This window comes from Anguilla anguilla, chromosome 15 (assembly GCF_013347855.1).
Source record: "Anguilla anguilla isolate fAngAng1 chromosome 15, fAngAng1.pri, whole genome shotgun sequence".
In the NCBI taxonomy this organism is placed as follows: Eukaryota; Metazoa; Chordata; class Actinopteri; order Anguilliformes; family Anguillidae; genus Anguilla; species Anguilla anguilla.
In genome coordinates this window covers 119,702-132,012 of record NC_049215.1, presented here as the reverse complement: position 1 = coordinate 132,012, position 12,311 = coordinate 119,702, and the positions used below count along the sequence as shown (strand labels likewise).

The following is a 12,311-nucleotide window of genomic DNA, read 5'->3' as shown; positions in this document are numbered from 1 at the left end:
GAGCATGCCCATGTGCCTTGTGTTGGGATGGTGTCTAATGGAGCATGTCCATGTGCCTTGTGTTGGGATGGTGTCTAATGGAGCATGCCCATGTGCCTTGTGTTGGGATGGTGTCTAATGGAGCATGTCCATGTGTCTTGTGTTGGGATGGTGTCTGATGGAACCATGTCCATTTGCCATGTGTTGGGATGGTGTCTAATGGAGCATGTCCATGTGCCTTGTGTTGGGATGGTGTCTAATGGAGCATGTCCATGTGCCTTGTGTTGGGATGGTGTCTAATGGAGCATGTCCACGTGCCTTGTGTTGGGATGGTGTCTGATGGAGCATGTCCATGTGCCTTGTGTTGGGATGGTGTCTAATGGAGCATGTCCACGTGCCTTGTGTTGGGATGGTGTCTAATGGAGCATGTCCATGTGCCTTGTGTTGGGATGGTGTCTAATGGAGCATGTCCACGTGCCTTGTGTTGGGATGGTGTCTGATGGAGCATGTCCATGTGCCATGTGTTGGGATGGTGTCTGATGGAGCATGTCCATGTGCCATGTGTTGGGATGGTGTCTAATGGAGCATGTCCATGTGCCTTGTGTTGGGATGGTGTCTGATGGAGCATGTCCATGTGCCTTGTGTTGGGATGGTGTCTAATGGAGCATGTCCACGTGCCTTGTGTTGGGATGGTGTCTGATGGAGCATGTCCATGTGCCTTGTGTTGGGATAGTGTCTGATACGTGCTCTCTCCCGTCTTGTATGTGTTCAGCGGATCCCTTGGTGGGCAGCATAGCCACGCAGTACTTGACCAACAGAGCGGAACATGACAGGATAGCGCGGCAGTGGACCAAGAGATACGCCACATAGACCTCCGACACCTCGCCCTTCCCTCGACCACAGGGAACTTTACAGCGTACAACAGCTCTTTATAGCCTTTACAATACGGACTTGTGTGTACATGTCATACTGTTTCTGCCCTGTGCTTTTACCCTCCGAAGACTTGGAGCAGAGGCCCTCTACAGGTAAAAGCTACAGGGGCAGACATTTTTAGATGTAGATTTAGTCATGTATAAATGCCTACTCGCAAGTCTTGCTTCTTTGGGATATAAAAATGTATTTTGTGATGTAATAAGGACATTTCCTAAAGTCAACCAAATATTATGGTGCATTTTAGCCTAATCCATTATCTTTATGAATTTAAGAAAAAAAACAACAAAAAAGAACCTAGCTATAGGAAATATGTCGTTTATAGGAAAGCCAGCTCCATTTCCGGTTATGTGATTCATCCTGTTGGGAATGCAATTTGGCCTTCGTCAGTTTGTAATGAAGGCATGTAATTTACCCTTTTGTAGCCCAGAAGAATAAACCCCTCCCCCAAACACAATACACTCCTCCCCTAAACAATAAACCCCTCCCCCAAACACAATACACCCCTCCCCTAAACAATAAACTCCTCCCCCAAACACAATACACCCCTCCGCTAAACAATAAACTCCTCCCTTACACAATAAACTCTGCCCCTAAACACAATAAAATACTCCCACAAACATTATAAACTCCTCCCCCAAGCACAATAAACTCCTCAAACCTAAACACAATAAACTCCTCTCCCCAAACACAATACACCCCTCCGCTAAACAATAAACTCCTCCCTTACACAATAAACTCTGCCCCTAAACACAATAAACTCCTCCCCCAAATACAATAAACTCCTCTCCCTAAATACAATAAACTCCTCCCCCAAACACAATAAACTCTCCCCCTAAACACAATAAACTCCTCTCCCAAACACAAACTCCTCCCCCAAACACAATAAACTCCTCTCCCTAAACACAATAAACTCCTCAAAACTAAACACGATAAACTCTGCCCCTAAACACAATAAACTCCTCAACCCTAAACACAATAAACTCTGCCCCTAAACACAAAAAACTCCTCTCCCTAAACACAATAAACTCCTCAACCCTAAACACAATAAACTCTGCCCCTAAACACAAAAAACTCATCTCCCTAAACACAATAAACTCCTCAACCCTAAACACAATAAACTCTGCCCCTAAACACAATAAACTCATCTCCCTAAACACAATAAACTCCTCAACCCTAAACACAATAAACTCTGCCCCTAAACACAATAAATTCTTCCCCAAACACAGTAAACTTCTCCCCCAAACACAATAAACTCCTCAACCCTAAACACAATATACTCCTCCTCCAGGGTCAGGTGTGCTGTGTGCTGTCATGGATGATTGACATTCACAGCTGCCAAGCAAATACCTCTCAAATCTGGCCCAGTTTGTTCTGGGTCGTTGTGAATAATGAGATTCACTGTGGTGCATCTGTGAGCAGTGTTTTTTTAGTGTTAAACTATGGATATTCTTATGAATGTCTACCTCTACTTACTATATTATCATCATTGTGATTATGATAATTATATTATGGAGCAGAATTGAATCTACTTTCTGGTCACTTTAAGCTTTATTGTAAGTTTTAAAATGTGGTCTCTGAACAGAAGCTTTCAGCATATTACAGCCACCATTTTACAATAAGGGTTACATTTAATGCAGTTTATTAATAGCCTCCAATGGGAAATGATATTGTGCAGTATACTGTGCTTTGGATCACCAGGGATTTCACCCTTTGGGGCATATTTTAACTGTTCACTGCTGTAAAAAGAAAATGAGATAGATTGGTGCATTACTACTATTTACAGAAACTGTTGACTAACTGTGAAAGGGATGCTTCATTTTCTGTTCTTTAAATATTTTTTTCAGTTTTAGTGGATGTTCCCTTAGGCCCTGTTGTTGTGTGTGAAAAAGGCTGTTTAAAATATTCCTGATTGACCTGCCAGCTCCACAGTGGCAGGGAAAGGGCATTTGGGGTTTGTGGTGTAAGCTGATGAAATACACATTAAGTGACTCCAACACAGCTTGAACCACAATGTCATACCTCCAGTGGTTGTGTGTATGCATATTACCTGAATATTTAAGTGACGCTTAATATGATGTAGCACAGTGGGTAAGGAACTGGGCTTGTAACCGTAAGGTCATATGTACGATTCCCGGGTAGGACACTGCCGTTGTACCCTCAAGCAAGGTACTTAACCTGCATTGCTTCAGTATACATCCAGCTGTATAAATGGATACAATGTAAAAAAAAAAAAAATGCTGTGTAAAAGTTCTGCAAGTCGCTCTGGATAAGAACGTCTGCTAAATGCCTGCATTGTAATGTAAGGGAAGAATGCCAGCAGGATGTAAACGCTGTTTTAGAGTTACCTGCTTTCGACCACAAACCCCCTATACCTGTCATTGTAAAGCTGGCAGATCAGCTGAAATGTCTGTAAGTACCTGAAGTGTCCTTCATTGCGCACAGAAACTGTCAGAGCCCATTTAAAACATCCACTAAAACTAAAATGAACCCTGGAAAGTGAACTATGCCTTCAGTCCCATTGTTGCTGTGCCTTCCTAACCACTTACATCACTGTATATATATAACGGACTGTTGTATGTATTATAAAGGAGTATTTTTGTTTATTTATTGCCTTCTAAGTGTAAAGAAATGTTTGGATGCTGAGCTGTTTGGGCGTCATTTTCATTGGTTTTCAGCAGGTATTTGACCTGTTCAGTGTTGCGTATGAACTTTGCCTTGTACTGAACATCAGAAGACATGCACTACTTTAAGTATGTTTTTTTCAGAGCACTAAACTTCATCCCGGTTTTAATAATGATTAAATGTGTCTAATGCGATTCATTGGTCATTCATAACTGACCGAGACATTTTATCCCACAGGAGATGGAATTGATGGAATTGATGCCAAAATATTGAATTCAATATCTGACTTTTTTTTTTTTTTGCTTTTTTCTCTCAAATGTACGCAAATGAGCAGAACAATCATGTTTAATTTGATGCTCAGTATGTATCACGACCTGTCTGGAAGATAAAAGATGATGTTGACTGTTTTATGGGGAGACGGAATGAACGGGCTCCTCCTTTAAATGGTGTACTGTGGAACTTTCATGGTTCCCTTTTTGGAGTTGTAAAGAGAGGCAGCTTGAGGATTTGGGCTTTTGTCTTCAGAAATGTGGGAGGCCTTCATGGAGCCTGCAGAGTATTTGGGGTCACACAAGAGGCTCACTCTGAAGGCACACGCAGCAAGGAATTTGTGGAAAAGTCTGTGGTGTCCCGATTTATGGATGTTTGTCCAGTACTGATAATGCACTACTTTCACACAAATACATAACACAGATTCCGTCTGTGTTCTTTCCTTGGTAATAGATGGGTGGAATTAAAGCTTTTACAGTGGTATTGCAGTCTTTAAGGTCCACCCCCCCTTCCCCCCTTAGAAAGTGTGTCCGTGTGAATAATAGGAAATGCATACTGACCACGTAGATCCGTGGAATGATCTGTGTACTGGAGCTCGGGGAAGTGGAAACTTTTCAGCCAGTAATTGCAATTTAATTGCTTATGTAAGTGGTAAATAAGCTGAGATACTTGCATTACATTACATTTATTTAGCAGACGCTTTTATCCAAAGCGACGTACAAAAGTGAAGGTAGGAGGAAAGAAACGGGAGAACTAGATGTTCAGGAAACATTTTCAAGAGACATTTCGTCTAAGTTTACCACATGAGGGAGACAAAGTGATGTAGCGTTCTGTTGGCCGGACATGCGCGTCCATACTGTTTAAATGCCCCACTATGACTTGCGTTCATTTTTATATATGCGAAACGAAAACAAACGTTTATCCACTTTAGAGGTCATATTTCGGCTTCCAGTGCAACATAGCTACGATTAAATCAAAAGTAGTGTCTTTACTGATAATGTGCCGATAAAGAAATATTATGACTTTTATATTGGGCAACTGCAGATATGGAGATATAGACTAAACAGAATCGTACAAAGATCTTATGAAAAGGTAGGCAACTGAAACCATGAATGTCAAATCATAATTTTTAAGGTAATAAGTTTAAAAGGTAAGCTAAATGGTTGAATCTATTAAGATCCAGTTATTCTGGAGAAGACATTACAGCGGCTTAGTAGGAAACTTGTTTTTATAACGTGTCTCTTAAAGAGTGCTCCATGAATTAAGCGCTCGAAGCCGCCAATTAGTACATTTTCCGAATGTTATATGGGTGTATCCGAGTATCCCCGAATATTTTTCATGGAAACGTGTTTATAGATATATGTTCAGAAGTTGGCCAATGATAGAGAAGAAAAAGCGGCATTTATAAAATCAAACATGGTAATAATAAAACGCGTTTTAATGTGCATTTGTAGTCAAGTTGATTTACGCATGAAATAACGATGCAAGACCAACCCGACAACAGATCTTGCATATATGAAGACCCTGGTCGGCAGTTCATCTATATATAAAGATCTGGCTACTTTTGCTGGTTGAACAAGTTCATACACCGACATAACATACTCGTACCCTCGCTAGATGTCAGTCTCGGACCGTTATAGCAACTTTTGGTGATATGACTCGTACTTTGTAAGCGGGAAAGGGACCCGACCAGTTGAAATACAGAACTTCAGCTGATTAGAGAGACTAAAATTGCGCCGGGCTGCGCGACTACAGAAATGTACTGGGCGGGCGACGTCATATAGAGCACATAGGAATGAAGGTCAGGGCAGAGTTAGGTGGAGGAAACTAGACCATGCGATACTGGGTTGTGGGAAGGAAAATATAGAGGAAGCTCTATATTTTCTATTTGTGATATCAGTAGTTAGCTAGTAGCTACCATTAGAGAAAAGTGGACAAAGGTGCCCGCCAAAAAAAAAAAAAAAAAAGTAATGTAAACGTAAACGCTTTTACACAGCACCTCTACAGCACAGCACCTCTAAAGCATTTACACAGCACCTCTACAGCACAGCACCTCTACAGCATTTACACAACACCTCTACAACACAGCACCTCTACAGCAGAGCACATCTACAGCATTTACACAACACCTCTACAGCACAGCACCTCTACAGCATTTACACAGCACCTCTACAGCACAGCACCTCTACTGCATTTACACAGCACCTCTACAGCACAGCACCTCTACAGCATTTACACAACACCTCTACAACACAGCACCTCTACAGCATTTACACAACACCTCTACAGCACAGCACCTCTACTGCATTTACACTGCACCTCTACAGCATTTACACAGCGCCTCTACAGCATTTACACAGCACCTCTGCAGCATTTACACTGCATCTCTACAGCATTTACACAGCGCCTCTACAGCATTTACACAGCACCTCTACAGCATTTACACAGCGCCTGTACAGCATTTACACAACACCTCTACAGCATTTACACAGCGCCTCTACAACACAGCACCGCTACACCGCTATATATTTGTGTGTCTGTGCATGTGTTTGTGTGTTTATGTGTGTGCCTGTGCGTGTGTTTGTGTGTGTGTGCATGTGTTTGTGTGTGTGCGCATGTGTTTGTGCATTTGTGTGAGTGTGTGTTTGTGTCTGTGTGTGCGTTTATATGTGTTTGTGTGTGCGTGCGTGTGCTTGCGTGTGTTTGTGTGTGTCTGTGTGTTTGTTTGTGCGTTAATGTGTGTGTGCATGTGTTTGTGCGTTTGTGTGTGTGTTTGTATGTGTGTGTGTTTTTGTGTCTGTGTGTGTGTTTGTGTGTGCGTGTTTGTGCGTTTATGTGTGTGTATGTGTGTGTGTGCGTGTGTTTGTGCGTTTGTGTGTGTGTGTGTTTATGTGTTTGTGTGTTTATGTGTGTGCGTGCGTGTGTGTGAGTGTTTGTGCATTTTTGCGTGTGTATGTGTTTTTGTGTCTGTGTGCATTTGGTTTTTGTGTTTGTACATTTGTGTGTCTGTGCATGTGTTTGTGTGTGCCTGTGTTTGTGTCTGTGTGTGTTTGTGTGTGCATGTGTTTGTGCGTTTGTGTGTGTGTTTGTATGTGTGTGTGTTTTTGTGTCTGTGTGTGTGTGTGTGTGTTTGTGTGTGCATGTTTGTGCGTTTGTGTGTGTGTGTTTGTGCGTTTGTGTGTGTGTGTGTATGTGTTTGTGTGTTTATATGTGTGCGTGTGAGTGTGCGTGTGTTTGTGCGTTTATGTGTGTGTGCATGTGCGTGTGTTTGTCCGTTTGTGTGCGTTTGTGCGTGTGTGTTTGCTGTGTTTGTGCATTTGTGTGTGTGAATGGGTCTGTGTGTGTGTGCGTTTGTGTGTGTGTGCGTGTGTGAATGGGTCTGTGTGTGCGTGTGTATGTGTTTGTGTGTTTATGTGTGTGTGTGCATGTGTTTGTGCATTTGTGTGTGTGTGTGTGTGTATGTATGTGTTTGTGTGTTTACATGTGTGTGTGTGTGCGTGTGTTTGTGCGTTTGTGTGTGTGCGTGTGTGTGAATGGGTCTGTTTCCCTGAATGCTCAGGGCAGTATTGAGCTTATTAGCAGACCCCTCAGAAGTCACCACACCCAGCCTTATCTGCACAGTGGGGGCATCAGGGGAGGGGGCACCAGGGGAGGCTGCCCCAGATTGCTCCAGCCCTTCCCCCAATGCAGCCGGCTCCAGCTCTGGCCTCTTCGCCTTCAAACAGAGGAGGAGTCCCTCACTACCTTCCGCGGGGCTGGGATTTGATAAGGAACAGGGTGATAATTCTGATTGCAGCATTACTGAGACTAATCTCAGGATTCATTTCAGTTGGATGGGAGGGGTTAGGAGGAACTAAGATAGTACTCAGTGATACACTCTGGTATTTTCAGTCCAGGGTGCAACATGAGTCAGATAATACATAGATCTTTTTTTAAAAGCCTGCTAGCCCCCTGTAAGAAAAGGAGCATGTTTCAAATTTGCTATGGGCCGATTTGGTGAAAGAGTGAGGCTTTTTGAAAGCATTCCAGAAGATGCCACACAGGATTTTTCTATGGGAGGTTTATAAATAGACGGCTTATTTAGCATATGTGGTGACTGAAACAATGCATTTAGCATTTTGTCAGGAACCTTCGGTGTGCTGTGTTTGTGATGCTGCGGGGTTCGAGCTGTGTGTTTGCTCTCCATGACGACGCGCTTCCTGTGCAAACACAAGGCCCTGCATCCTGTTCCTGTTTCCTAATGGGAGCGAGCACCCAACACACGCCGTCCAGCCACGGCCTGCCTCGTATGGGCTTTTGCCTTACATTTCAATATTTAGTTTTAAACATGTTCAGATAGTGGGACTATAAACTCTTGGTGCATGTCCGATTGGAAAGATGGATGTTTCCCAGATGGAAAGCTGATCTCAAATCCCAACTAGGAGTTAGGAAAGAGGACTGCCTCTCTCCCTGGCATATGTAGATTATCAGGCCTGAATTGTGGAATTAAAATTGTGTATATAGTTACACATGGTTTGTATTTTGTAAATTGTTTCACTGGGAATAAATGATGAATGTGAGGGTATGTAAGGGCCGGAGCTGTATGCCAGTCTGCCGGTTGTCCCTATAATGAAATGTTTCTACATGTTAATGACAGTTAAGTCAATTTTGCTCACCTAATGTAACCCCCCCCCCCCCCCCCCCCCCCCCCCCAGAGAAGTTCGCGGGGTTCGGAGCTGAAGAAAGGTTTGTTGAGCCGCTTCGTGAATGCTGCTATGTAACTGCTTTTCATTAGATTCAAAGCTAAAGAAATGTGATCTTTGCCAGTAATGTTGAAAGAAATGCAAAGAATGTTGTTCTTTCACTCCAGCGAGCAAAAGCCACACTTCACAGCTCTATGGAAGTCTCAAAATCTCTTAAACAAGGTCACTTCTTTAAAATAAAAAGGAATGGAAATAATTAAAATTCCCCCAATCGTATATCTTCAAAGGTCTGTTTTGTCATTTAAAATTGGGATGGCAAGTATGCCATCCTGTCAAGTTATGGCTCGGTGAGGTGGCATGTCCCATACCTATATAGCACCAAGAGTTTGGCACTTTTCAGGGTTCCCCACAGAAATAACCACAATGACCACAAACTCTCAGCCCTTAACAATGTAATTTTTGTACATTCTGACCCCATTTCAACAGACAGAATTCACGAACAAATTCACACTTCCACACAATAAAACTCTAAACTTTTGCATTTTCTTCTTCTTCTTCTTCTTCTTCCACTGGGTAGCAGCATTGCTTTGGAATACATCTTGTTTCATTTGTTTGACATAATATTGTTTCTTAAAACCTGGTGTAATATTGGTGTCATTACTTTCAATGGCAGGCTGGGATTTTCCCAGTTTGAATGAATGACTTAAAGACAATTCTTTGTATGTGTGAGTAACTTGGCATTTTTGTATGTTGAAAATGTATTTTTCATCAGATAATATTTACTGTATTTAAAGAATTCAAAGTTGTTGGAACGTACGAGCTAATGACCCTTTTTCATGTTTTGTGAGGTTTCATTGGCAGCAGATTGTAAGGCTCTGTGGTGGCAGTCAATGTGCTGACAGTTTGGTTTCAGGAAGCGATGACAGGAAAGGCGGGGTCTCCCAGATGATTTAGCAGAATAAGGTTGTGAACTCTTATCTCCACAATGGCAGGAAACGGCAGGAACGCTGACGGGTCTGAGGGGTTCACTGCAGGGCGGGGAGATCCAGGGTGGGGGAGCCATGGCAGTGAAGCGGTATTTAAGAGCATCTGCGTTCAGAGAGGCAGGCTCTTCAGAGACTCTCAGTCTTCATGTGCGAGAGCACAGCCCCAACAACGAAATCACACATCGCTCCACATTTAAGATTTTATAAAAATCAGTCTCCTGCTACCAGTGTTTCTAGCTAAGAGTTTGGTGCAGAATGGGGTTTGTAGCAGAAAGGGCTTTAATCCAGGTGTTAATCCAGAGAAACACGGTGGGCCAGATTTACTATATTCCAGTACAGATCATTCTGCCCCAGGAACATGCTTCTTATCAAATCGGCACACAGGGCTGGAAGTGCAGTATGCGTGTGACCTCTGTGAGTCATCACAAAGTGCGCTGTTAATGCATTTAAGGGAGGATCGCGCAAATAATGAGCAGAGATCTAAGTGCGGCTGATTATGTATTTGATCAAATTGAATAAATTTCGCACAATTAACGAGGGTTGATTGTTGTATGAAATTTTTCTTTGTCTAAAGAGCGGGCATAAATCAAGGCTTGAGCAAGACAGAGACACAGGTAGGGGCATCGAAAATAAGCAAACAATAGATTTTTAATATGAATTACTATTAATTAATTATTGCAGCCAAGCAATAAAGGCTGGGTTTTTGTCATGGTAAATACTGGGTAAAGTTGCAGAGCAAAAGTCACGGCAGAGTTCTTAAAAATCACAGAAAACTGGAAAAAAAAGAGGCAGAAATCACAGTGTTTGAAAAATTAATGTTTTAAATTAACCAATGGATCTCATGCGCCGCAGTGGGAAATGGCTGAAATAACATGTGCAACTGCAGCAGCAGTAAAAAGTGGTTGGGCAGTTGCAGTGCAGTGGGCAGTTGTCGCTAGTAGCTAAATAATACAAGTCAATGCAGTGATAGTCTGGTGTATTAAATCATGTTTCTCCATCATTCTCCAGCATTATTTTTGCCTAATAAAACACACGTTTAAATTTAGATTTACATGTTGTGTTTAAGTCTTTGAACACTTGTTGTCACTGCTACAGAAAGCACTGGAGACTTTCGGAAGACAGAAGAAATTCACAGCACTGCAAGAAAGAGGCACAAATAATGGAATCCGTGACACCTGCTCTTTCCATGACACACACCCAGCCATTGAAATATTTGCTCTTCTGGGAGAAATAGAAGATGACCTAGAACCTCTCACACATTCCATCCCGGCAACAGTCCAGCTCCTTGCAACGTTACACTTTCGCATCTGGGTTATTGCAATTGCCAACTGGCACCACAGCTGGAATATACTCATTTTGTTCTGCGCTATCTGTTATGCTGGATACACCAGAAAATACATCTATTAAGATAGATAGTGCTATATCCAGTATACAATCATCTCTTACAGAATTTATATGAGTCCGCAATGGCCAGAGTGGGCTCGTATAGGCTCTGTAAGAGTTGAATTAAGACCGGAAACTCTACTGTGTATTCAGTGCACTAAAAGTTTTTTTGTCGTTGTTGTTTAACTGCGCCTTTTAAGCTCTACTTCAAAATGCGAATAGCAGGCAGTACTATTCGCTAATTGCGTAATTAGCTGTCACATTAGTAAATAAAACATTAATTTCTGGCAGACGGCGAACACACCAACATGCCCTCATCAGCCCACAATTATTGCTGCAGGTTTTATGTACGTAAATACGGCCCAGTATCTTTAACAGGTTCCTGCTCTCTGAAAAGCAGGGATTGCTTCTGCAGGAAATCCCCATCTCACCTGAGATGCCCTGCAAACAAGATGTTGTAAATAAGCAAACCTGAAGTGCTAAAAATATTCCACGAACTGCAGTTGTACTGCAGGAAAGTATTGTTATATTTGAACCAGAGGTCTCACTTCAGCCTGGCCTAATAGCTGGTCCTGATGCTTAAAATGTATGTGCATTGATCACTGTTTAAAGTGCTTATGTGTTCGATTAGTGGCATTACTGCTGCACTCAGCGCTGTAGCACATGGGCCCTGGGCAAAATGCTGCTCGCCCCTGCCATAAACACACCTCTGAGGGAGAGCTAAAATTACGCTTTGTTCTGCCAATAACATATCATATGTTTCATATTTTCTCTGAAGTACCCCAGTGATGAAAACCTGGTGAAATCACACCATTAAAACAGCCCAGTCCCAGATGATGTATGATGACATAAATAGCATAAAAATAGCATTCAGTAGCATATAAATCCTATGGAGTGCAAGGAGACTGTATTTCTGAGGTCTGCTCAAGCCCTTGGGGGGAGGGGGGTGGGGGGGTGGGGGGGTGGGAGAGACTGAGTCTTCAAAAAAAAAAAGAAGCTAATTTGGTATGGGCCAAAGAGTGACTGATTTGTTTTGTCAATTACTTCAGAAAATCATAAAAGTACATAAAAAAGGAAATGAAAGAGTCAGTACAAACACATTTTTCTGCAGTCATTAAAGATTGCTGTGAGTCTTTACTCTGTAAAATTATTTTGAAAGCAATTTGGAGAGGGCTATTAAAAAGCCATAACCCTGAAAAAAATGCAGTGTTGTATTTAGAGAATTCTGTTCACATGATATTTAGCATCCTACACTTTCTGTGTGAGTGATTAAAATATTGAAAAGTGATTAAAGGACACAAAGTCACTGGTGGCTGTGGGAAGAATACTGAGATTAAGACTCCTTAAGAGGCTGTTTGTGCCATTGTTTATTTGACTTTGTTTCTCTTCCTGTCTGTTTGGACAATGTGGGCGTCCGATGCATGGGGGTCAATGACGAGAGGCGAGATGCAAAGCA

General features: G+C 42.3%; 1 protein-coding gene across 2 annotated transcripts in view; it reads left to right on the top strand.

Moving 5' to 3' along the window:
• LOC118213643 (ubiquitin-conjugating enzyme E2 E3-like) overlaps nt 1-12,311 on the top strand; it is a 96,318-nt gene that overhangs the window by 24,795 nt on the left and 59,212 nt on the right. Inside the window, exon 6 of one of the 2 annotated variants that reach the window (XM_035392657.1) lies at nt 752-3,555. The exons of the other annotated variant lie outside the window; for it this stretch is intronic. Coding sequence (XP_035248548.1) covers nt 752-849 — 98 coding nt within the window. The 3' untranslated portion in view covers nt 850-3,555. Of the gene's footprint in view, nt 1-751; nt 3,556-12,311 lie in introns of those variants that run through there. 2 annotated transcript variants of the gene reach the window in all.